The sequence below is a fragment of the Schistosoma haematobium genome, chromosome 5, assembly GCF_000699445.3.
Source record: "Schistosoma haematobium chromosome 5, whole genome shotgun sequence".
NCBI lineage: Eukaryota > Metazoa > Platyhelminthes > Trematoda > Strigeidida > Schistosomatidae > Schistosoma > Schistosoma haematobium.
The window spans coordinates 4,023,868-4,051,214 of NC_067200.1; the positions used below are offsets into that span (position 1 = coordinate 4,023,868).

Below are 27,347 nucleotides of genomic sequence, written 5' to 3' on the forward strand. Positions count from 1 at the left end.
GGTTAGGAATTTGATTTAGGGATTTCCTCACAAACTGACATCAGTTATAATGCCAAGACTTTATTTAGTCAAATGGATGAATGAATTTCGCGCCAAAATCCGAGACTTGTTATCTTATACCTGATTGGTTCGTCCATAAATTATAGTCTCATCAAAGAAAGATGTTTCGGGAGATCAAAAGTATTTCAGAACGGCGATGAAAACACTGAGAAACATTTTATCCAGTCAGTGTTATACAGACGTTTCACAGAAATATCTAAGATAAGGAAGAGTTACGTGTCCTATTTATGATTACCTATCATGCAGCTATGTTCAGTATAGTTCGACAAACTTTTAGAAGCTCAAGACTATCTGAAATACCATAAATATCTTCGATGTTCTGTACATGGACCAAGCTAGAAGTAAAGCTTCTCTTTTCCACACTTTGCGTCTTCTCTCATTTGCAAATCGTCGTGTAGATTTAGTCTGAGATTATTAGAACTTAGGAAACCGATTCATACGTTCACTTAGACGACTTATCACTTAATGTGTACAGGATATTGTGTAATAATCGGCCGATTAACGTCAATGGTATTTTTGACAATTTCCATATAGTCGTAAATAATGAGGTGATCATTCGCATTGTTATAAGCCAAAGACTTTTTTTTACCTTTTATACAGAGGTTCAAATGGCCTTAACTCCATATTTATAATATTTACAATTATATTGATCTCGATGTTCAAGTAACACTGATTTCTTACTCAGTAGTGAATCTAGTACTGTGACTATAGTAGAAAAGAGAAATTTACTCACACTAATTCAATTCACTTTGTCGATAGTATCTCTAGATTTTAAGTGGTCAGTTATGTCTTGCGCTTGATGGGAATCTTGAAGTAAGTTGGAGACCACTAGACTAAGATGGTAAATCGTTTGATACAGTAGTCAGTGATCATCAACTGAGGTGCCATGGACATATATTACTTATACTTGACCACCACCTATATCGGTATACGCTGTGGGTTGGTGTAAGAGTAATCTGGAAAAATAGGATATTAGTGTATGTGTTAGGTTCGTTAACCTTGAGGATATTACTGATTCGACTTATTCGGAACGGAATGAAGACTCAGGATTCAGAGACTCAATAGACTATTCTGGTCGGTTGTCTTCGACTCAGCTAACTCGATCAAGAAGTCTTGATAAGGCGTAGAAAGTGTATTCTACAAACAACAGCAGTTGTGTTGGTTGACGCAAACAACATGACTTAAGCTTTTAAGATTACTTTAATAAATGGTTGGATAAATATGATACACAATCGATTGGAATGAAATACATACATTCACTCTTAATTTCAACTTGGATCCAAAGTTTAGAAATGACCTTATATTTCTTACTCAGTGAATTCATCCTCTCTTCTTGAACAATAATGTTTATTCTAAATCTTTGCCACTACCATTGATACCATAACCACATATACTACGTGGGATTTGTTTTGATAAGTTTCTCTCTCTATTTTTTTATATCTTGTAACCAAGATGATTGGGAATAGATATGTGCTAGATTCTACGTTGCATATGAAAAGTGTCATTCTTGATCGTGATTAACTCGTCAATATACCATACTTTTACCGTTCCAATTTACTTATAATCAAGCATGAAGCATGTTTCAAAACCTGGAAGCACTAGACAAACGTTTCATCCTACTATGGAACTGCTCAAAAGTGAGTATCCACAACCCTTATATCCGTGAATCAAACCAATCACCTTTAGTTATACACACGAACACTTATCCTCTAGATCAGTGAGCTGCTGCTATCTAACGTACTACATGACTGTACTAACTTCAATCAATTCCATCTTAAAACTGATTACTTGATATGCAAACATTTCTCTGATTGACCGACAGCTAAATGCATCATTTCACAAATGTTAGAAAGCTATCAATGATAAATTATAAATAATATACTTTATAAAAGGTAATATAAAATAAGTCACCTTACAGGACATCATAAATCTCCATACATTCTCCTATTTTTTACACACTAACAATGCCATACAACGTGGTGATAAAACTGGGTCAAAAATACGTATATAACCAGAATATTGATAAGGATCATCTTGATCATATTTTCCATTTATGTTGCCATATTCTCTAAGATACCATAAACGATCAAACAGTACAATTGTCTCAAGTAATGGTTGAAATAATTGCTGTAAAGCTAATAGACCTGGTATCAGATTCCATATCTGTTCAAAATAGTCACGATATTCCGTGAAACATAAGTCACTATTAGTCGACTGATTGGAACATAGAATATCTGCTAAGTACTTTTGCCAAAAGTTGATAATATGTGGATACACATCATTGAAGTGAAGTGATCGAGGATTATCATTCGCATCATTTTCATGATAATTAGTAGCTAATAATTTCTTTATTGCATCACATTGTGTCACTAGATCAAGTCGTTTATATCGTTCAAATACCATAGACAAGTTGTTATACTTGATCAATATCAAATCTAAAATTATACGAGCCAATACACGTATACGATGTTTATTAGCATCTAATTCTGTCCAATTTAACCATGTTAAAGGTGAATGTTGACAGGCTAAACGTAGTGTAGCTGGTGTAATACATTTTTCAATAAAGTTCATATCACAATTTAACATCGCTTTACGTAAGTAATCACTCGTAGGAAACTAAATAAATAGAAATTAAAACAACAACAACAACAAAAACTTCAATAAGAAATACATTCCAAATGAAAACAATTATCAGTATAGGGGAAGTGGAAATTGTTAAGTTTTAATTGAGACCACCATTGAAAACCTGGAAGCACTGGACGGCCGTTTCGTCCTATTGTGGGACTCCTCAACAGTGCGCATCCACGATCCCGCTCGCGGGACCAGTAGGTCCTAGGTTCGAATCTTGCATGGGGAGAGGCGGCGGATGGGCACTCTTGAGGAGTCCCACAATAGGACGAAACGGCCGTCCAGTGCTTCCACGTTTTCAATGATGGTCTAACATCAATCGGTTCATGATCTCAATCAAAACAATTATGCGTTGAACTGATAGAATGAAAGGAAAAAATGGTTTTATTCTAATATACTTACATATTCTATGTCAAACTTATCACAATTGATTAGCTAAAAATCTATAAGAAACAGAATCGGCAAAGCAAGAGTAACATATCCACAATTGAAGAACATCTGGAACTCAAAACAATTGTCAACCAACACCAAAACTAGAATTTTCAATACAAATGTCAAGCCATCATCTAAAAGATACACGTGTTTATTAACAGTTGCCTACGCAAAATACTTCGGAACTATTGGCCAGACACTATCAGCAACAACCTACTGTGCGAGAGAAGAAACCAGATTCCAGTGAACGGAGAGATCAGGAATACGCGCTGGGTGTGGATAGGACATACATTGAGGAAATCACCCAACTGAGTCACAAGGCAAGCCCTCACATGGAATCTTCAAGGCCAATGGACGACCAAGAAACACATTACACCAAGAAGTGGAGAAAGACATGAAAAGAATGAACAAAGATTGGATAGAACTAGAAGGGAAGGCCCAAGACAGAATGGGTTGGAGGATGCCGGTCGGTGGCCTATGCCCCATAAGGAGTAACAGGCGAAAGTAAGTAAGTGACAGAATAAAACCCACAAAATTGAGAAAATTTGATTGACAACATATTTGCCAAATATTAAATTATACAATCAGCTTTTCACATAAACATTTCATTTAAGAAGAATCGATACTATAACGCTGCCTAGATTGAGTATGATAGATCGAGTTATCAGGTTGGAACTAAGCGGATCGTATTCAAGTGGTTGAATCATTAATTATCATTTATTTTATTTTAACACATAGATATTGGTACAAGGAGGCACCAAATACATATGCGCCATACAGATCTCATTTGATATGTATGAGGGCTGTGATACTACCCGGGTGCACAAACTGAAGCAGGTGGTTTCCTTAGGCAGTGAGTAGGATTTCTATGGGAGTGGTTTTATGCATATGGCCATGTGAGAGCATTTGGAGAGAGAGAGCTGACTTTCCCCACTCTCTGCTGTACCATTTGGGCTAAAACTCAACAGATCTTGTGTTGAGGTTAAATGATAACAAAAGCCATGTAGAGATAACACGATTAAAAAACACACCGAGTTAGTACTCCGAATATTTAAGAATGCATCCAAATAAAACCAGATGTTTTAATCTGATTTTAAAACTCCAATTCAGTGTAAACCAGTGACTGACCCAAATGCCCTGGTATGGCCGAGAGTGAGGAAAGTCAGCTCTCTCTCTCTCCAAATGCTCTCACATAGCCATGTACATAAAACCACTCCCATAGAAATCCTACTCACTGCCTTCTCGCAGCATTACTGTTGTTTACGAAATTGAGAGGACGAAAACCGAATGTTTGGCACTTTAACCGGGTTTGTGGATACGGAGGATCCACCTAGGGGAGTTGGAAAACCCTGATTTCAAAACACTAGTGCACATGGGATCCAGTATCCTGAGGAGAAGAACGGCATATGAACCAACTGTTGGTCACCGGTTACCATCGCACTGCATCTCCTTACGTTGCTCCACTGCCTTGTGGATCAGACCTTTGGCTCGAAAGCTCCGGATGTGGCCCCTAAGAAAACCACCTGCTTCGGTTTAGGCACCAAAGTAACATCCCAACCCTCACATAAATCGAATAATTTATGTGGTGTATATATATTCGGTAACTTCGCCTGGAGTCCCTCCGGGGGCTAATGCCGGTCCCAAGCCCGGATAAAGGAGGTGGATTGAGCATGAGGTTAGCGTCCCAATCCCGTAGAAAACTAACTCGCTAAAAAAACGCTAACCAGAAAAATATATATATTCGGTGCCTCCTTGTACCAATGTTTATGTGTTTAAATAAATAAATAAACGAATTACTCTGCTAGACGTTTAAGTCAGAACTGTCAGGTTGCACAAAGAGTACATCACGTTCAGATGAACGTATTGGTAACTAATTGCTTACATTTTCAAATCTAGTAAATACAGAATATTTCACAGTAAACATCCCTGATCGACGTTGGACGTCACCGGTATTATAGTTTTTCAAAAAAAAACTCGTCAATGAGAAAATGTTTATTAATAGAATAAGAGTTTTTGAAATGATTAAAGTTGGAAATATGAATAGTTTAATAACAACTGAGTTATCTAAAAGTAAGTAACGGTCTTAAGTTCGATACTTAAAATGGCTGTAGGTGAGTGCTTTTGAGAAGTCCACAACTAGCAGGAAACAAACCTTTAATCCTCTCACTTGTTTTTAATGACTTACAACCAAACCAATTAAAACTAAGTAATCAACACAAACTTTCTATTCTGGAAGAAAGTAAAATCTAAATTTCATATTTTCGATAACACATTTTACCTAACTTATAAATCTGTTAAAGAGTTTCAATGTAATATCGAAAATAACCCAACAGTATTATTAGAATAAGGCTTCTGTAGGGATTGGAGTAATTGTAATAGTTGAGTTCATGAGTCGATCTAAACTAGACTACCATCGAAAACCTGAAAGCACTTTACAGCCATTTTGTCCTAGGATTAGACTACTCAACAGTGCGCATCTATAATCCCGCACGAGGCCGAAGGTCCTGAGTTCGAGTCCTGTATGTGCAACCATGGATGCGCACTATTGAGCAGTCCCATACTAGGACGAAACGGCTGTACAGTACTTCCAGGTTTTCAACGGTAGTCTAGCATAGATCGACTAATGAATGAATGATCGACTAATTAAAATCCTTACCTTTTCCACTGTCATTTTATGATAACAACAACCGACTAATAGTAGAATTTTTGCTGAACAATCTTGATGAAATAATTCAATCATAGATTGACTTAAATCTCCACAACAATGTAAACCAAGTAATAAGTAATTATAACCAGAAGTGAATTGATAAAGTCTGGAAAAAAAGGAGAATATACCTATTTAGATGATAAATGAAATATTCGTATAGAATTGGAAGATTTCGAAAAATTTACAATAATTAATTGAATCAATTCATTGAAATTGAATTCAAATGGATCATATTGTGAAGAAACTCCGCCTGGAGACCCTCTGAGGCTACTACCAGTCCCCAACCGAGATAAAGGAGGAGGGTTGAACATGGGGTTAATGACCTCATCCCTTAGAAAACTAAGTCGCTACAAAAACGCTAATTAGAAAGATTGTGAAGATGTATTAGTTGTTTATTAAATAGTAGTGACATTTTGTGTGTTCCACAGCCTTTATGGAGAGTAATATCAGATTAAACAGTTCAAATTTAAAGAGAATAATTGGAACATTAGCTTACAATCATATTTGTTAGATAAATGGTAAACTGTAATATTGAATGCTTAAGGATAAAAAATTTTTATTTGATTACATAAATATTGGTACAAAGGGGCAACGAATACATATGCGCCACATAAGTCACTTGATTTGTGTGTGGGCTGTGATACTACCAGTATGCCCAAACTGAACCAGGTAGTTTCATTAGGGAGCCACACCCAGAACCTTCAACCTAAAGGTTTGATCCACAAGGCAGTGTAACAACGTCAGGAGATCCAGTCCCATGATAGTCTGTGACCAACAATAGGTGCACGCTCCATTTGTTCCTTCAGGATACTGGGGCCCATGTGGTTTTCCAACTCCCCTAGGTGAATCCTCCATATCCACTAACCTCGTTAAAGCGCCTGACATTCGATTTTTGTCCTCTCAATTTCGTAAACAACAGTAATGCTGCGAGAAGGCAGTAAGTAGGTTTTTAATGGTGGTCTAACATCAATCGGTTCATAATCTCAATAAATAAAAAAACTTGACATTCTCCACAACTCCTAAACCGCTTAATTTATATATTTAATTAGTAGTACAGTTAGATCATATGGGCACTCAGTTTGGATTCAAATCGACTACATCACTGCTCATTCGATGAATGATAATTTAGTACAATAATGATATTTACCAGAAAAGGTAACAAAAAATTAAAAGAACAAGATAATCAGCTTAAGAAGAAACAATTTCAATATCTTAATGAAAATACTTAAGTTCAGAAATCCTGGAAGTGATTAACATGAAAAACAATGAATTATGAGTGAAACTAACTTAAAAACCGAGTACAAAAGTGCTTATATCTGACAGGGGTTAGAACAGTGGATTCTATGAAGTGTGCTTGATTCTTTATGATAAGTTAAATAAGTAGAAAAAGACTGGAACCTAGAATTTATCGCTTTCAGCACAGAATCACTGACATGGAACACCAGACAATCAATACTAATATTTATACGGCTCTATATTTTCATGTCTTTAATGTCACAAACCTCAAATGATCAGTCTTCATGACTATATATACGTCTTGAATGGATTGCTTCATGATTGTGGGCTGAATTCAGTAGCTAGATGGACAACGAGATAGTGTTTGAAGCAAAACATAGTGAATTCAGGTCAAATTATCACTCGAATGTTAGGTCCAGTAGATCCAGCTGAAGGTTGACGAAAAGAAGAAACCGTGAGTTCGAATTCCTCTGCTACCGACTATTCAACTTACCAATACATTCCTTTCTATGACGAGTTAGATTAAATGCTATTCATCTAAGGATTATTTTAACGTCATAGCATACTATTGAATTAATTATAAGTAGTTTAAAAGAGTTAAACTAATTTACAAAAATTAACAAACCTTGTTTGTAACAAATCTAAATTCGTCGATTCAACACGAAATAGTAATCGTTTCACAACTGAAGTTAAAGATTTCACTTGAAATATTGAATTATACTGACTTAAATTCGTCAAAGCTTTAAGATGTAAACCCTCATCACATTCAACTGCAATAATTTGAGGTTCTGTAAATAAATCCCCATATTTAAGTATTAGATGATAACCAATATAATTAGATAAATAGCCTAATCCAGAACCAATATCAACAATCTTAAGTGGGATGCTTGAATTTCCATCTGGAAAACAGTAAATCATAAAGGTGAAAGTATAAATCATCGAACCATAAGATAATAACAAGTCATTATCTACAAATATAAAGTATATTTGATAATGTAAAACATATCGGATGCTAAATTCTTGCTGTTTAGATTATATATAACACGTAAATCAAACAAACCCTTAATTGCTAGCCTTCAATCCTGAGCCGAACTCCAAATTTTTAATTCTAACTCTGGATAAATAAATGTAGGAATGGTTAATCAGTAGTGCTGGATTTAGGACTTTAGAAAAGGACATGGTTTTATCCTCCTGTAGCCACTGTGACTATCAATATTATATAATTGTGTTGATTATGAATAAGCTCATCTTATCAACGTCGTATCCTATACCAAGTAAAAGGTGTTTAACCATACTACGAAGACTTTGTTATCCTTTAAAACATAGGTTCTTTGGAATAGGTATTCAGTGAAACAAGTAGATGTCAGCTTTTTTTATCTTTCAAACAATTCATTGTTGAGATGGTGGAGAATATTTGTAGCTCAGGTGGATGATTTTGGTGGAGTTTTGTTCTCTGAGCTGGATGGTTTGGTCGTGGAGCTTTCATCATTCTTCTGAACGACATCATCAGCACAAACTTCAGATAGAAGTGAAGTGTTCGAATTTCTCCATATGTGTTTCACAGCTTGTTCTGTACATCTCGATGGTGATTGGTTCTTGTTGACCTTAAATTTATCATTGTTTACCAAATTAAAGATATTCAAATCAACAACGACGAACTCATGATATCCTTCGACGTAACAGCACTGTTCACTTCAATTGAACCACAGTTAGCAAAAGAAACTATATCCCTGCTACTCAACAACGACACAAATCTCACCAAATACACGAAGCTTCAAATTCAAAGTCTACAGGAACTCATCGATTTATGCCTAACAACATATTTTCAATTCAACAACAAAATCTACGAACAAACAAAAGGGACACCAATGGGATCACCAATATCAGGACTGATCGCAGAAGCAGTGATGCAAAGACTAGAAGCCACGATATTACCAGTGATCAAGCCAAAAATTTGGATTCGCTACGTAGACGACACCTTCGTCATCGTCAAAAAGAATGAACTGGTAAACACATACAAACTAATCAACAACGTTTTCAACGACATCAAGTTTACAATGGAACAGGAGTCAAACAACCAACTAGCATTCTTGGATATATTGATCACTAGAACTGATACAGGAAAACTGGAAACTCAAGTATATAGGAAACCGACCCATACAGATCAAATTCTCAACTACAACAGCAACAACCCAAGAGCTCACAAAATCAACTGCGTACACACATTGTTCAAGAGGGCGAGGACACACTGCAGCACACTGGCAGCACGAAAAAATGAAGAGAAATACCTGAAGGACATATTTCAAAAGAACGGCTACCCAATCAACTTCATCAAAAAGCACCAACGGCACACAGCATCAAAACCCAAATCAAGCACAAAAATCAACAAAAGGATCACTCTACCGTACATACAAGGAATATCAGAAACCGCAACGAGACAGCTGAAAACCTTCGGGATAGGTGTGGCACACAAACCAACAAAATCACTACAATCAATCCTATGCAAACCAAAGGATGAAATAACAAAGGAAAACAAATCAAACATCATCTACAAAATAAATTGTACCAACTGCGACAAACACTACATCGGACAAAGCGGACGCCCCCTCCACCTACGCCTACATGAACATCAATTAGCAGTCAAACGCCATGATATCTCTTCACTTATATCAATACACGTGGATAACTACGGACACTCATTCGATTGGAAAAATGTAGAGATCTTAGACAGAGGAAACTCCAAAAACACCAGAGAATTTTTAGAAGCTTGGCACTCAGGTCAATCAGCAATCAACAAACATATTGAAATCAATTCAATTTATCAACCAATCAGGAAAATCATGCATAAATATAGGAACAAAAATCAAACCAATGGGAGACACAACCAAAACAAAGAAGTAAACAATGATAAATTTAAGGTCAACAAGAACCAATCAACATCGAGGTGTACAGAACAAGCTGTGAAACACATATGGAGAAATTCGAACACTTCACTTCTATCTGAAGTTTGTGCTGATGGTGTCGTTCAGAAGAACGATGAAAGCTCCACGACCAAACCATCCAGCTCAGAGAACAAAACTCCACCAAAATTCATTGTTCTCTAACTGAACAATGGTCTTAAACATCTTAAACAAAACAAAACTTTTATAGCTTATTATTAGTGAACAAGTGTACTGAATTGACTGGAATTATGTAGTATGTGTAATTGGTTACTTTTTAAATTGTCTGCAACATGTAATCACATTTTAAGTAGAAGGGATTATTTAACTTAACCCATTCATTATGTCGGTTAATGACAGATGCTCAATTCAATTTTTATTATTTATTTAAACACATAAACATTGGTACAAGAAGGCACCAGATAGATATGCACCACATAAATCATTCGATTTATGTGAGGGTTGGGATACTACACAGATGCCCAAATCGAACCAGGTGGTTTTTTTATATGGCCACAGTTCAAGCCTTTGATTTAAAGGTCTAATCCACATGGCAGTGGAGCAATGTAAGGAGATTCAGTCCTATGGTAGCCGATAACCAACAATAAGCCCATGTAAACCATTGGTTTGAAATCAAGGTTTTACAACTCTCCTAAATAAACTTCTCCGTATCCATCGTCGAAAGAATATACATTAATCAGATGTCGATTCCTGAACTGCTAACATTTAACTGGTGATCATGATCGATCAAAAAATAAGAAAAGGAAACTTGTTGGAATACTTTGTGCTCAGAATTCCATATTGTACCAAAAATATACTATTGAATAAAACCATTATTAATAATAATAACATCAGCGTTAACTTCTAAACAACATCACTAATTTGTGTTATGTCCAAGCGAAGATTAAATCACGAGTAACTTCTGAGACATATTAATTGATCAATATTATCTATACATTCTTATGGTATAAATATCCAGTAACTAGATCATGTATATCTATATTCCTCTTATTATAAGCTATATTTTGACCTATAACTTATTATTGTACGATTTACGGTTCTTAAGCTATGTTCAGTTTATTGACTACTGCCTCCCACGTTCACAGCCACTTTTTGACTTTATTGTGTACAAATGTTATTTCCTATTTTATGGTACGTTGAGGTCTGTTTAGTTGATATATAAACTCGGTATGTCTGAAATAAATGATTCGATTCGCATACTGGGAGCTGGTATTTGGTGTTCTGGGCTCAACTGGACGGGCTAGGCGAAGATAGAACCAATAAGGACGCTAGACAGCTCACACCACTCGAACGTCATTGGTTTGGCACAATGTTAAGATTGTATAAGTCGTATTTTGATTAGTGGATAAATCACATGGTAAAAAGTCGGACATAAACTCACAACAATTTGTCGAAGTGGGGAATTGAATTAATCATAAATAACAATAATGAACATTTCACTAACCTTTCATAATACTATTTTCTATCAATTCATTACTGATTAAAGGAATATTTTGAAAATGATCACTAATATGTTCATTATTCAGTAGAAATTCATTAAAGTGGAATATATCTTGTGAAGAACTAACAACTTCATTGTTATTATTATTACTATTAGTGGTAGTCGTCGTTGTTGTCGTCGTCGTTGTTGTCGTCGTCGTAGTAGTAGTCGTCGTCGTCGTTGTCGTCGCAGTAGTCGTCGTCGTTGTCGTCGCAGTAGTCGTCGTCGTTGTCGTCGCAGTAGTAGTCGTCGTCGTAGTAGTACTATTCACAACTGATAATAAGATTGTTTGAATAAGTATTGATATTTGTTTAAGTTCATATGATTTCTTTTTGGATAATTTTAATAGATAATTCTTTTCTATATTATTCATTTGTATACATGTTATTAAATCTGTACATATACTATTAGAATTGAAATAACAACAAGGAAATTGTTTATTTGATTTGAATATCATATATTGAAATAATAATCTTGTGAATTGACGACATTGATTAGATAAATTTATAAGACTATTAGGCCAATGGGATAAATTTGAAGTACCCAAAACAAACATCTAAAATGATAAAGATGTAAATGGGGACCATATATGATTTTATTGATAATATAGTGATTAGTAGACAAAGTAAATAAGATACTTGATGATCATTCATTTTTGTATTGGTTAATGTTTACGATTGCGGTTTAGTCAGTCAATTACAACGTAGGACTAGGCATATATATGTATCAGTCTAAGTTGCTATATCTCATTAGCACAACAAGATGAACAACAAATTCATAGAAGTAGTTGTGGGATATGGGTTACTTATATCCACATAATTAGTATAAAACGGTAATCAGGCATAGAATGTATTTCAGTAGAAGATCGATAAGGAAAGGAAGGAGACGGGACGCAATTGGTATGAAAATGCATGAACCATTAAATCTGAGACAATGGACTGATACTTGCAAAAGAAACAGACAAATTTGAGACGAACATCAACTCTGAGATGCAGGTACATCCGGCTGACGAGTCCCAAATAGGACGAAACGCGCGTCCTGGATTCCACTGCTAACCATTATCCATCATTGCTCATTGACTATATGGTTCTCAGATCTTATTGAAATATTCTGTAATTTTGTACTTAACTACATTCGTTTGTCCCCACTCGTGTACTTGTTCCAGCAGTTGCTGGAATGGTAGTAATATATAAAAGAACGGTTGTATGTAAGAATATAATACAGGAAAAAAGGACTGGTTCGTAGAAAGAAAGATATAAAGTAATTTTGATCTCATAGTTCAAGGGCAGACAGTGAGGGTATACGCCAACGACATTGTGATCGATTCTCAGCCATGTCACCCACATAATCCAACCATTGGTTACGATAGTCACGCAGAACCCAACTAAGTTGTCTGCATCTACTAACATGGCTCAGATTAGAAGTTAGTGACTTCAACGACTGATGTCACATTTTGGTTTGTCCGCCCTTAAATTTCTTCTAACTATCCCCAACACTAGTCAGCATTGCACATCGTGGTAATCGGTGGTTGGTCATACGTAACACATGGCCCAACCATCTCAGTCGATGAAGATTCACTAACTCATTAACTGACTTACCATCATTCCCTAATCCCCTACGTCTAACCTCACTATTGCTTACCCGGTGATCCCAGCAGATGCGAACAATATTTGTAAGGCATCTGTGATCAAATCCTAGTAGTTTACGAATATCTTTTACTCTTAATGCTCAACACAAAGCAACTAAATTGATAATATTCGATCAATGGATAAAGGTTAGACAAGTATAACACTGATCATTACTACTATTTAGCAATCAGTCAGCGTGAATATTACAGCAACAACAACAACAATGTTAAACTTTAACAAATTATTCTCTTCATTTAATTATTATCAACATTTCTTTTTCTAATCAACTTACTTGTAATTCTTGAAGACTTGCACTCTTTAATACATTTTTCCAAGATGTTGGTAAACTTTCAATAATAGATGATATACATAAATTAGAAGAATCTTTATTAATCTTACATAAATCACCAATCCATTGAAAATTATATATCCAATTATATTCTAAGATGAATATGAGCAGATTATGAATGAGTTCATTTAAACTATTGGATGACATATTGTGTACATATATATATACCACTACAAAATAACAAAATAGTAGATAAGTAGAAGGTAAGAATAAAATGATTGATAAATTAATCTTCGGAGATTTATAGAAACCGTAAACTTTTCAACAGTGTGCATGCACAACTTTGTAACGGGAAATCGAACCAAAAACTTTTGATCTTACGTGTAAGAAAACGTCTAACCTTCGAACCACTGAGCCCCCAAATGCCCTGGTACGGCCGAGAGTGAGGAGAGTTCGCTCTCCCTCTCCAAATGCTCTCACATGGACACGTGTATATAGCCTCTGCCAGGGAAGTCCTACTCACTGCCTTCTCATGGTGGGGGTGTTATTCACGAAATTGAGAGGACGAAGAGCGAATGTCTGGTGATTTAACCGGGTTGATAGACATGAAGAGTCCACCTAGGGGAGTTGGAAAACCCTGATTCCAAACCAATGGCGCACATGGGCTCTAGTCTCCTGAAGAAATAAATGGCGTATGAACCAATCGTTGGTCACCGGCTAACATAGGACTGCATCTCTTTACATCGCTCTACTGCTTTATGGATCAGAACTTCAGGTCGAAGGCTCTGGGTGTGGCCCCTAAGAAAACCGCCTGCTTCGGTTTGGGCACCCGGGAAGTATCACAGCCCTCATACATATCAAATGAGATATATGTGACGAATATGTATTTGGTGCCTCCTTGTACCAATATCTATGTGTTAAAATAAATAAATAAATAACTGAGCCGGCATCAAAACTCTAACTATAACAGGTATGAGATAGTTATTCATCACAGATAGTGGATGGAGGTGTATCGATACGAGCTAGACATATAAACCATAGGATGCCAACCTAGTGGTCCCAGGGTTACGAGTTAACACATGAGATTAGTCCTAGGTTTGATTCCCCACTGCGAAGTATTGTATGCGTTCTGCTGAAGAGTATCATACCAGGTTGAGAAAGCTATTCAATGATTTCATGTTTTCAGTGGTATTCCAACTAAGAATAATTCGTGATTTAAATTATGAAACCTGTTAAGCAATTAGTCCAGTTCGGCGAAAAAAATGACATAACAAGTCTGAAAACAACCCACTTGATAATTAGTCTACATGAAATTTCCAATGTATTCTTACAATCTTTCCTTTAAAAATTCTTTAAGATTTATTAATATTATGCAATGACGAAGTCCATTTCATAGTTGAATGTAAATACTTTCGCCTAATCGATGGGATCGCTATCAATAGTTCATTAGAACCAATATTAAATAACATGTTCATGGTACATGATAAAAATCTAGCTGAATACCTAATCGAAAACATGTCCTTTTAAAAGAGATATAGAGATAACATCTTGGTTATGTATGAAAGGCCGGAGGATATGAATTGTCAATTGAATAAACTTAACCCTCTTGAAAACCACATAAGGAGAAAAATGACCAACTACTTACCATAGATATACTTATAAGTAGAAGAGAAGATGGTTCAACCAAACGATTGATTTTTTGAAAGTTAACTTGGACAGGCCCGTACCTTCTTTGTGTTGTGGTTACTACAAAGTTCAATACAAACGGGGTTTGGTAAGGGGACTATCTAACAGGATTGATCGTATTTGTACAAAAGACTTTATTGATGACGAAGAAACGTTATTAAACAAAACATAAACGGAAAATGGTTATCCTTTAAAATTCCTAAATCTATGGAAAGGTATAGTGAAACCTATTATATTTAGGATATAAAAAAAGCCTGTCTACATCGCCTTACCGTTCATAGGTGAATAAAATAGCCTTTTATTCAAACAATGGGTTAAAACATTATAAGCAAAGATGGATAGTGGCTAGCAGTGGAATCCAGGACTCAGTAGCTAAGTGGATAACGCGATGGCGTTTGAAGCGAACGGCACTGAGTTCGAGTCCCAGAGTGAACATCAACTCTGAGATGCAGGTACATCCAGCTGACGAGTCCCAAACAGGACGAAACGCGCGTCCTGGATTCCACTGCTAGCCACTATCCATCTTTGCTTATAATGTTTGTAAATTAAGGCAATATCGAGGCATACGCACAGTATGCACATATGCCAATAAGAGACTGATCAATTTCAGTCCTAAAACATCAATGGGAAGATTCAAGTAAAACAATATCAAGTGAACTAAAGGGTCAAAACAGTTACTAACAAAACGTACTACACAGAAAACGTTATTATCAAAGAAAAAACAAGGTCCATCCATCACCAAAAACCTAAAAGGTATGGAAACGATTGCGTCACATTCTACTCTGTTTACCAATTTAAATATGTGCGTGGCCACACGTATATAGGGAAGGATAATCGTGATCTTCAAATTAGTGTGTCTGATTATGTATCTATATGATTTCAAAAACAATTAAAATCAAATGACCTTACAAGTGTAGACAATAAACATCCAAAATCCTCTATTACCAAACATAAAGTTGAAATAGATAATAAGATTGATCTTAACACGGCTTTTTTGGTGTAATACAAGTAGTAAAGGGAAAATATTAAGGTTTAATGAAGACTTGGCCATACGAAAATTCAAACGCCCTATGATGAATTGAAAACCATAGATATGTGAACGAAGAATATTCTTTTCAATAAAATTCTCTTCAAGTTCTACAATTATTTATTTGAACACATAAATATTGTCACAAAGGAGCATCGAATGCCTTTACATGGCCACGCGTATACAGACGCTGTCAGGAAAGTCCTACTCGCTGCCTTCTCGCAGCATTACTGTTGTTTACGAAATTGAGAGGACGAAAACCGAATGTTCAGTACTTGAACCGGGTTGGTGGATACGGAGGATTCACTTAGGAGAGTTGGCAAACCCTGATTCCAAACCGATGGTGCACATGGGATACAGGATCCTGAGGGAAAGAGTGGCGTATGAACCAATAGTTGGTCACCGGTTACCATGGGGACTGCATTTCCTGACGTTACGACACTACCATGTGGATTAGACCTTTAGGTCGGAAGCTCCGGGTGTGGCACCTAAGAAAACCACCTGCTTAGGTTTGAGCACCCATGTAGTATTCCAACCCCCACATAGATCGGGTAATTTATATGGTGCATGTCTGTTTGGTGCTCCCCCTGTATCATTGTTTATCTGATCAAATAAATAACTAAAATTTTGGACTATTAATTTGGATAAGTAATTGTAGAACCTGAAGAGAAATTGTTATAATTGAAAAGAATATTCTCCCGTACATCTGTGTTTTATTATTGATATAACGTAAGGTTTACAATATATTCCTCCCTCTACATGTATATTACAATAATACTTTTATAAGGCTAATCACGTTATATCAGAAACAAGATTCACGACCCAAAATAAAGGATCAGATTAACAATTATGAGCAGTCACACTCAGTAAGTCAAGATTAGAAATCACACATGTAACACTCTGTAGGATGTGGCTATTTGTCCATGTTCAACAATCAGTCGTCCTTTAGTTTCACTCTCACACATCAAATATGACAGAAATTTCCCAGCGATTAAAATCTTGTATTCAAAAAACAGTTTGTCATCACCTTAAACCTACCCTGTTAATACTAGTTTGTCATCCAACGTGATGAGTTTCACATTGTTTCCTTTATTATCTTTGCTTACTCTTACCTTAGATGTGCCTATTTGTCCATTTATTTTTATATATATTAATGTTCTTAACAAGTATACATATGATCAGATTGTTCGAAATGTATTAAGCTAATATAGTACATAGTTCTAATAATATTCGTCTTCTTATTACACTATCCAATTTTATAAAAGGAACTTATTACTTTAAAAATAAATTGGATATAGGACGTCTACAACCATAGAATCCTTCGAATCAGTATACAAAAAAGGGGAATTGAAACTACAAAAATTGTTATACTACTAAATTTACATGTGAAAGTATGAGCAATACAAGTTAAAACTGTGTGAAAATCTACATCACTGTTGAAAACAATCTCCTAGAAGTAGCATACCACATTCTATACAATTATTTATAGCTAAACAATATTCAGTAACCTAATTCAATGTGAAATTCATTGGCTTACCCAGTTGTTGATAGTTTGGACTGAAAGTTGATTAGTCTTGAAAAGAGTAAGAACGAAGATTGATGCAGAATAATATGAATTCATTATGTTTCGTTAGGTTCGAATCAACTGCCTACAGTCGATAATATTTTATAACCAACGTTATTACAGATATCGACATACTTATAAATACGAGGGTGATTAGAGATGAATATGTGTATCATGATGTAGCGAAGATTCCGATGTATCTAAAACGAGGTAGTAATAAATCTTTCTTTGCCCTGGTAACATTACACCCCTTTTTTACTGATTACGTCATTCATTATTTCAACTCTTTCTGAAGTTTGATTAAATTATTGTTATTTTTCTTCAATTCATAACTGACTGATTTCAATTCAGATCTTTCTTTACTACCATTAATCTGTTTTCAATTGCTTCATTATACAACTAACTCCATGAGTTCTAGTTGTTATTTCAATGTTCTGAAACTTTCCTTCTCAAACGTTATTTATCCGAAACAAAATTTTCTATGACCTTATTCACTCTATCGGAATCTTCACTACATCATGATACACATATTCATCTCTAATCACCCTTATATTTAAAAGTATGTCAATATCTGTTATAACGTTGATTTTAAATATTGTAGGTTGTAAGCAGCTAATGAGCCTATTTGAAACGATGGATTTTATTTGTAATGAATTAACAGAGAAGCGCATAGAGACTTTAATTTCCGCATCCTCAATAAAACAGTTAATTCTTAGATGTACCATGAATGTCCATTTCCGATTTGACAATGAATACTATAGACAATTGGATGGGGTAGACATGGGGTCACCATTGGGCCCTCTACTAGAAAATGAACCAATTAAGGACACAATTAACCATCTAATATCTTATTGTCGCTATATAGATGATACTCTCATAGTATTAGAAAAAGAACATGAAAAGGTGAATTTACTTAATATATTTGATAATATTCATTCATCGATTACTTTAAAACTAAAGGAAGAACAGAATAATAGCATATCGCTTCTAGATGTCCAACTAACTAGAGGATCAGATGGAACATTAAAAAGAGGGATACATAAAAAGTTTACAGTTGGACAATACACTCATTTCTATAGTACTGTACAAATCGGATACAGAAAAAAAATTAAAGATCCTGACTCATCCGTGCTGGAATGATCTGCTCGGATGGCATCATTGTAGATGAATTGGTTAATATTCGTAATTTGCTTAGTAAGAATGGACACCCAACAAAATTCATTGACAAACACATGAAAAAGATTACTATCGTAACCAATTGTTGGAGAGTGTGGGTGACTTGGCTCACGATCGATCACAATGTCCTTGGTGTATACATTCACTGTCTGCCTTTAAACTATGAGATTAAAATTGCTGTCTTTCTTCCCATCAACTAATTCTTTCTTCATTTACTATATCCTTATACACAATCTTTTATATATTACTATCATTGAAGCAACTACTTCTACGAATTTGGTGCTCATTTCGTTGTGCTAATGAGGTATGGCAACTTGAACCGATACATATATTTGCCTGGTCCTACGTTGGAGTTGACTGACTGTTCTTACAATTAAAATTCCTAAACGATGCTACCGAGGAAACTGTGACTCAAAGGTTAAGAAAGGCGGTACAGAAAACATTTAATGAAGCCAGACTGCGTGCTATTTTCTAAAACCGATCTAAAATAAGAAAGGTTAATAAAGACAATTTGTCTAAATTTGCCACATCCATGTGCATTTACCGATTCAACTGCTCCTGCGGAACCAGTTATATAGAGCGTAAAGCTCGACAAACCCGTCATCGCATAACAGAACATCATCTGTCTTGGTTGAGCAAGGAAAGATAAGAGTGATTAAGAGTTCTATTCTCGCTCACTTGGTGGACACAGGTCATCAAGTCGAAGTGAATAAAGTTTTTAAGGTTATCCATCATATTCCATCAAATTCGCCGTATGGTTTACCAGGTCGTCTTTAGCACATTTCTGCAGCCATTGGAATACATGTTCACAAACCAAATCTTTGCATCCAAAATGTTATGGATGCTGAGGAATAATGTGCCAATCATTATCATGTTAAGTCTAATGATGTCCTTGGACGTTAAATGAACATTTCCTATTGGCCGTTATTTATTTCACTCGGTAAATATTGTGTAAATGTTGTTTTCTATTTTATGGTACGATGTGGTTTGTTTGTTTGGTATATAAATAGAGTATGGCTGAAATATAATGATTCATAACTCAGAGGCTGTGACTTACGTTCTAGACTCAACTGGCTGGGCTAGACAGGGAAGCGGGACCAATCGGGACTCTAGGTCGTTCACTACGTGTTTTACGTGTCACTGTAATCGATCGATATATAAACGCTGCTCCATCTAAACTGCAATTCACACGTTACAACACAAAATAAGTACGTACAACCGCTCTCGCTACCCTGGCCATTGGTATAGGGGTGTTTGTAGCAGAACTTTGATAAACTATTTTCGTATTCCTTCCGCTTTTTGTATTTTACTTATTTTCAACATTCTTCTCTTGATTATTACACAACTACTATATTACTAACCATTCATCAAAATATTTTGTTAGTTCCTTCTTGTTTTTTATACATCATGCAACGTAGCAACTGCTTGGTTTTCGAATAGTTCGTTTGATTATTATAATCCTCTTTTTTCCAATTACTCAATGTTAGTTTATAATCGATGTCTTTATATAATTATTATGTAACGTATCTACTCGATGAGTATTATTTCATTATTGTAAATCATGCATAAATATTTTAGTGTAGAGCCATAATGAAAAACCAATTTAAAAGAAAATTCTTTACTCGATTCGTTCCTTTTTTATTTACCAAATGTCAAAATGGGAATTTCCACCATATTATTCTGCACCAACTATGTGTATGATCAGTCTTGGTTGGCGAATGTGCAACCCGCGCGGATTGTCTTGATATGGCCATTATGCAACAAGTTAATAGAGGACAGATTGAATATGACTGGCAGTGGAATCCAGAAAGCGTTTCACTTTATTTAAACCTCGTCAACTGGACGTACCTTCATATCAGAGTGAATATCAACTCAAGGATTTAAGTAGATCCAGACTGTGAGCCCCAAATGGGACTAACTGTGCGTCATGAATTCCACTACCAGCCACATTCCACCTATTGTATCCAATAACCTACAAAATTCTTATACTGAATAGACTAGTGAATTAGATTGTGTTCGGTTTAAAGACTCAGACACATCACACTCGAAATTCATAAAACCTGACTAAATGTTATCATAAATCTTGATAATGCGTAATACAAAATGTAACAACACGTTAGGAAACAAAAAGTTTCGTCAATCCGACGAGTCTTCTAAATATTAACTAGCGGTTTCATTCATACAACACAGAACTTGTAAGTAGTAAATCCAGATTTCAAACAATTAGCGTGTTTACATAATACAAACATGAGGAGCCAGCGGTGAGACTATAATTTATGGACGAACCAATCAAGTATAAGATAACAGGTCTCGGATTTTGCCGCGAAATTCATTCATCCATTTGGCTAAATAGAGTTCGTGATGAAAACCCTAAATCTAATTCTTAAACTTAACCATCAACTGCAAATCATAATTCCATTTCCTCACGCTAGTTTATAACTCTCATTTGGTGGACACTCTCAAGGTCAATTCAGCGTCGCTCAAAGGTAGTCCATAAATCATAATCTCACCGGAGCCAACTTACACAAATCGGTAACTATTCGCCACTGAAAATCGGTGCACCACACAAAAGTTTTACAATCAATATTATCTAATTCAAAGGACACAATGACAAAGGAAGACAAACAAAATACCATTCCCAGGATAAACTGAAGCAAACTGTGATAAGTAATACAGTGGACGAAGTGGCCGCTATATCTGTTCAAGTTAAGGTTAGGTAGCTGGTAAGCGTTACAACATCCTACAACTTATACCAATGAACGTGGATACTTACAGACGAACTCAACTAGGAAAGTGTCGAAACACTGAGCAAAAGATATATAAAGAAAGACAGTGAGAGTTTAGAAAATTAACACTTGATTTAGGCACTGTCAACAGATAAACGAACACTAGCCAAATCTATCAGCTAATTAAAAAAAGACAAACTCTAAGGTAGAGATCACATCAGGGGAGAAGATAACCAAAATAAACTAAACAATGGCCTCACAATTATAAATAATACTTTATCAATTGTAGCTAGACTGAACAAGCTGTCAGTCAATGGCGAATAACTTAAACAGTACGATTCTTTTCTAGGAATTCGCTTATGATGTTATTAAAGAGAACAATTGAAGCTCAACAATTAAAATAACCAGTTCAGAGAATATAATACTATATCTGTGACATGAACTTATAGAAGTACACAAAAGTGCTTTTAACGACACTAAGTTCTGTGGCCAATGTTTATGAAACCTTATGACAAATATATGTTCACCAATGAATTCATAACAGCTAACAATTCTGTACAAGTAAGCGAAGTACTATGTGAAGACATCATGCTCGTGGACTTTTAGAATGCGCACCATGTTCAACCAAACAGTGGCTTAGAATAATTATAAAACAAATTTGTAAAAAGTAATATATATATTAGGCAAAAAGTGTACATAAATTAGATAGTTTTCGTAAGAAAAGAAACAGTTAGGGACACTAGAGTGTTTATCACAGAAACTTCCTGTTGTATATATATCACCAAACCTAGTCATAACGATATTTATCAGAAGAGACTTGAGAAAACGATCCATAGCTTGAAGCACTTGAAATTCGATATCGCGATAAATAAGAGATTAACTTGAAGATCACCCATCCCGTGAAAGTTCCCAAAACAGCTCCAATGATGCATGGAATAGGCCACGCTTGCCAAGGTCTGTCCCAATCTAAAACTAAGAAACCAGCTGATAACCAAGCCCCAATAACACAACCATAACCAATGAAGGCAACAAACTTTTCTTCTGGTAGCCTAAAAATAACAAATAAAAATATAGTTCTTAGAATAAGAAAATAACTGACTGGTTAAAAAGACATTTCCAAGCTAAGATATACACGTTTGGTTTGATAGTAGTACAATAAGATTGCAATCATTTCTGGAAGTCGAATACAGTATAAGCCTTATTTAGTTAATGTTTCTACATCACATAAGTGCAGTGAACATTAATTAAACGAGAAGTGAAGTGATAATATTATTAACAGCAAAAGTCAAGCAACAAATATGATTTAAAAATAAACGAATACACCCTAAGAATGAAGAAACTAAGATTAAAATCTTGTGGAAATAATATGAATGCAGTTCGACCATTGAGAACAATTTCAAGTCACCAGAAAGTCTCTGACCACATAATTAAAGATGGTTTTCCAGCTTAAAAACAGGAAATCTGCACTTACCAAACTGCCTTAGACCAATAGTAAATGTAGGTCATTTTATAACCTGGAGAAAATATTTATCAGCCTATATGGTCAACGTGACGAGGTGAAGTGGAAGAAGGAATGAAATCAGGAAACAGAAATTATACAATAATCCAGGACTTAAGAAGAACCATAAAAATAACTAAACGTTAACAAAGAGTGTTTACCATGTCAATGGTGTTAACTAGAGCTTTAGAGATTTCAATTTGCCATGTTTGAGTCTCCAACCACGAATTAATTGCGAGAGATTTTAGAAAAGATTATTCGGAAGTTGTTTCAGTATCTTAACAAAGACGGGATTCTTTCTGGTGAGCAGCACGACTTTAGAACAGGTCATTCACGTCTCACAAACATGTTAGTAGCCCGTGAAAGCCGGTACGCTCTTAAAGATCAAAAGTTGCTCATACATGTAGCTCACATTGACTTCAGCAAGGCGTTTGACAAAGTCATTCACAACCAAATGTCATATAAGTTAAGTAATATTGGGATTGGAGGCGATTTATTAATGTGGATAAAAGAACTTCTTAGTTGGGCGTCAACAAGGCGTACGGGTGAACTCCAAGTTGTCTAGCTGGGAAACTGTGCTCAATGGAGTGCCTCGAGATACAACTTTCGGGTCAATGATGTTCCTCCTGTATGTAGATGACTTTCGTTGTCTTCTATCATCATCGGTTTTGTTATCTGCCGACGATTTTAAGATATGGAGGGCAATAAAGAGTAAAAGTGATAGCTTAGAGCTTCAAAATGACCTGGAGAAATTATATGAATGGCCTCAAACTTGGCAGCTGCCGATAAACACTTTCAAGTGCATTGTGATGCATGTTGGTCATCAAGGTACAGATACATACATGATGAATAACACTGAGCTACCTGTTGACCAGACACACAATAACTTAGGACTTAAAAGCTACTGCACACTGCCGTGCGATAGCCACCAAAGGTTTTAGAACCCCATGGTCAATACGTAGGGCCTTTAGCCAGGTCGACGCTAAAAACTTTGACTTTGTATACAGTATTCGTGCCTCCTAAACTTGAGTACCGAATGCAAGCGGCTAGTCCCTGCTTGAAAAAAGACTGGGCTTTCTATAGAAGTTCAGAGAACGGCGACTAAGCTTATTCCTGGAATGGCGAAGCTCCCGTATAATGCGCTAGAGGCTAAACCCGAACTATTTCCATCGTCATATAGAAGAAACAGAGGCGACTTGGTCAGTTTTCAAATCACTTAGTGATAAATTTGCATTTGGTACGCCCTCATTATCCTTGTCTTCCAAAACAGGGAATTTATGAGGGCACTCTAAAAACGTTTGCCAGTCCATAACAAATCACTTGTCAGCAGATTACCAATCTTCCCATCGAATCATCAACGAATAGAATTCATTACCTCAACACGTGATTGAAACTCCATATGTTGACACTCTCAAAAGAAAGTTTCATCAACTGAGAGACGACCATTGCCAAGACTGACAGACCAACTAGCCTACTGTCCTTTACAAAGTGTGACTGAAACAGTTTATGACGGGTTCAAATACACAACACCAATAAAATTCCAAGTACAACTATCTACTCTGCAGCTCTACAAAGTGAGTTGTAAGACCGATCTGATAGCCTGTGATACGTTTCACTGTATAACCGAGTCTGCGTTTTGGCTTTGTCCATATGGTTTGTTACATAAGGTAAGCAGTTAAGTATTCTGCCAGAATCTAACAAAAAGGGTAGATGACGTGGTAGACGGAACGTAAGAACACCCAAGTCGGTTGATAGTGACTTGCATAGAAAAATGACAAACATTAAAAGAGCGTGTCAGATTACAAAAAATATATCTATATGCATAGCGTAAAAATAACTACAGTTATACATAACAATAGTTTAGAGTACAGTCGAGATATATCGTTCTAGTTTTAAATTATTCCTAAGTATATAAACTAGAATAGTTAGTTTGACTGGTCAATTGACCCAAAAACTTGTTTTGGAAATACTACTAGTAAAATAATCCTACGACATAAAGCACATGTTCAGTAATTGCAATAAAAATTTCAAAATAAAAGATAGCCAAGTGCGCAAAATTAAGTGAATTAAGCCGTAATACTGACAATCATAATTTAATGTAGATAGATATGAACCCATGAAACTATTTCGAGTTACTTGGATTTATAGCATAAACCAGTAGCGAAATTTAGCATCAACAGATTTATGTAGAAAACGTGACTTACGACGGAGCAAGAACTGATCTCAGATTATCAAGATTTCCTTCGAAAAACATGAGGAATGGAATGTTGGTACATATTGTGAGCACAAGTGACATTAAACCAGTTTCTTTCCATTGTCTGAATATAACTATAAAATACGTGATGTAACCAGCTTACTCGAATATTGGCGCGCCGAGAAGAATGCAAACAATGAAGTAGATGCAAAATGACCAGGTAGCAAACTTCAGCTGTCGGATGAACGAACACTTAGCCATGCCAGCACCTTGCAAACGTGCAAACGCGGCAACGACCCAGTGGCATTGTTCATTGTAGAGGTCACTGTGCATTTGAAGGTCAAATAGCCGTAAGACGACTAGTGCGTCACCTGGATGATTTGAGTCGTTCACAGAAGCAAGCTATCAGAAGAGTGTTTACCAACGACAAACTCGTTGGGTTTAAACTTCTGGCTGGCCACGTCTTAGGGTCATCACTACCCCACTAGGGGGCAGTGGTCTGTAGCGGTAAATAAATCCTCAAAATAAATGGCTCTATAAGTTTTCGACATTGGATGCTGACCAGATTAAATTTAATGGACTCACCTAGCTGAGGGCACTCGATCATGCATGCGCACCAGATCACGAGTGGGAACGCCGCGCCCAACAACCCCTGCAATCGCTAGCCAGATTAGATCAGACGATCCTCGATATATTGGTAGCCTATCAAATATATCTTCAAACCTCCTCGCTTCTGTCTTTTGATTTCACTTGATGGGTGCGCTTCATATTAGAAGGTGTTACTGATTAAAGCGTTGTCAAGCACTGAGTACCTTTGCCATCTTCAGTGTGATGACAAGTGTACTAGCTGTGACAAAAATAATAAAGCCTTGCATCCACCTTTAATAGTGGTAATTTGATCAATGATATGAAAAATACAGATGCTGAAAGAACATAAGGATCATAAGACTATGTAGTGAGAAGTGTTCAGACAATTGGACAATGAAGCATATACCTGTGAATAAATAGGCGGGAGGGAGTGAAGAGAAATCAAGATAGTCTTGTGGTTTTTGTGAGTGTTATTTCATCACCTAAATTTTTTAGATCATTGATCAAGTTGCCATTATGAAATATGGATACGAGATTTTATTATATTTGTCACATCTCGTACACTTGTCATCACACAATCAATTTGTACTCTTTACTTATTATGTTTATTTACGTATTCTATTCCACTGTTATTATTGTATCCTAGACTGTCTTGATTGATTTAACCAGGTCGTATACGCGTATGAATATTACAGTACGTTACAGTTGTAGGGTTTGTAAAATGTCACCGAGCTCTATTCAAATCATCCAACAATCGAGTCACTGAGTGTCGAAAGCTCATCTATCTTTTTCAAAGCCAAGGACAACCAATGCGCACCAATTTATCGCACACCGTGGGCTGGCCCACGCGGTGGTGGTCACAGCCTCTCACTAGCAACTACTTTCACTAATATATTTCTGTAACAATGTCCTTTGTGTTATACGGTCTACAAAGCAACCATAGCACTTTGGTAATTCATGTTAGGTGCTGACCGTGTGGTGTGACTTTGATGTTAGCTGGTTCGTCACACTATTCCGGTCTAACTCGAGTAGGCTTCAAGTCATAGATAATCTACCTTAGTGACCTACACACTAATGCCTGATGAATTTCTAACAGTAAACAATGTTGTTCGTCCATATATATCGTTCTAATTTTGAATTTGAACAAGTAAGTCTCGATCATTCAAGTGACAAAAGTTATGCTATCATACTTCTCAATCCTTTGTAGCGGTAAATAGGTCCCAAAAATGAACAGTTCCGTAAGTCTTCGTCACTCGATGCTTATGTCATTAGTTTTACTGGGCACACCTAGCTAAAGGCGCTTTGTCACGCACCCGCATCAGATCACGATTAGGTACACTATACCACTCATCCTTTGCAACAGTTAATCAGCTGATATCAAACGCCTCTCGATTTACCGACATCCTTCCAAATATAACTTCGGGCCTCTTCGCTTCTGATGTGACTGTGTTGGTCTACTTCGGTCATA

The 27,347-nt window shown here is 36.0% G+C and overlaps 1 protein-coding gene across 2 annotated transcripts; it reads right to left on the bottom strand.

The window, feature by feature from the left end:
• Positions 1-649: 649 nt before the first annotated feature.
• Positions 650-25,712, bottom strand: MS3_00008984 (uncharacterized protein; the record flags this gene model as incomplete). 2 transcript variants are annotated; one of them, XM_035729577.2, is made up of 10 exons in its annotated part: positions 25,455-25,712; positions 25,302-25,415; positions 22,398-22,648; positions 16,365-16,497; positions 13,424-13,613; positions 11,468-12,059; positions 7,689-7,962; positions 5,777-5,933; positions 2,020-2,676; positions 1,845-1,913 (listed from the first exon to the last, which is right to left on the bottom strand). In XM_035729577.2, exons 1-10 carry the CDS (start codon positions 25,622-25,624, stop codon positions 1,845-1,847), a joined length of 2,607 nt encoding a protein of 868 aa, XP_035586386.2. In that variant the 5' UTR covers positions 25,625-25,712. The 2 variants fall into 2 exon arrangements, with proteins under 2 accessions (XP_051064714.1, XP_035586386.2); XM_051217328.1 differs by lacking the exons at positions 16,365-16,497; positions 22,398-22,648; positions 25,302-25,415; positions 25,455-25,712 and adding exons at positions 15,065-15,166; positions 19,418-19,499; positions 19,552-19,835 and having other exon boundaries at positions 650-2,676; positions 13,424-13,651.
• Positions 25,713-27,347: the final 1,635 nt, after the last annotated feature.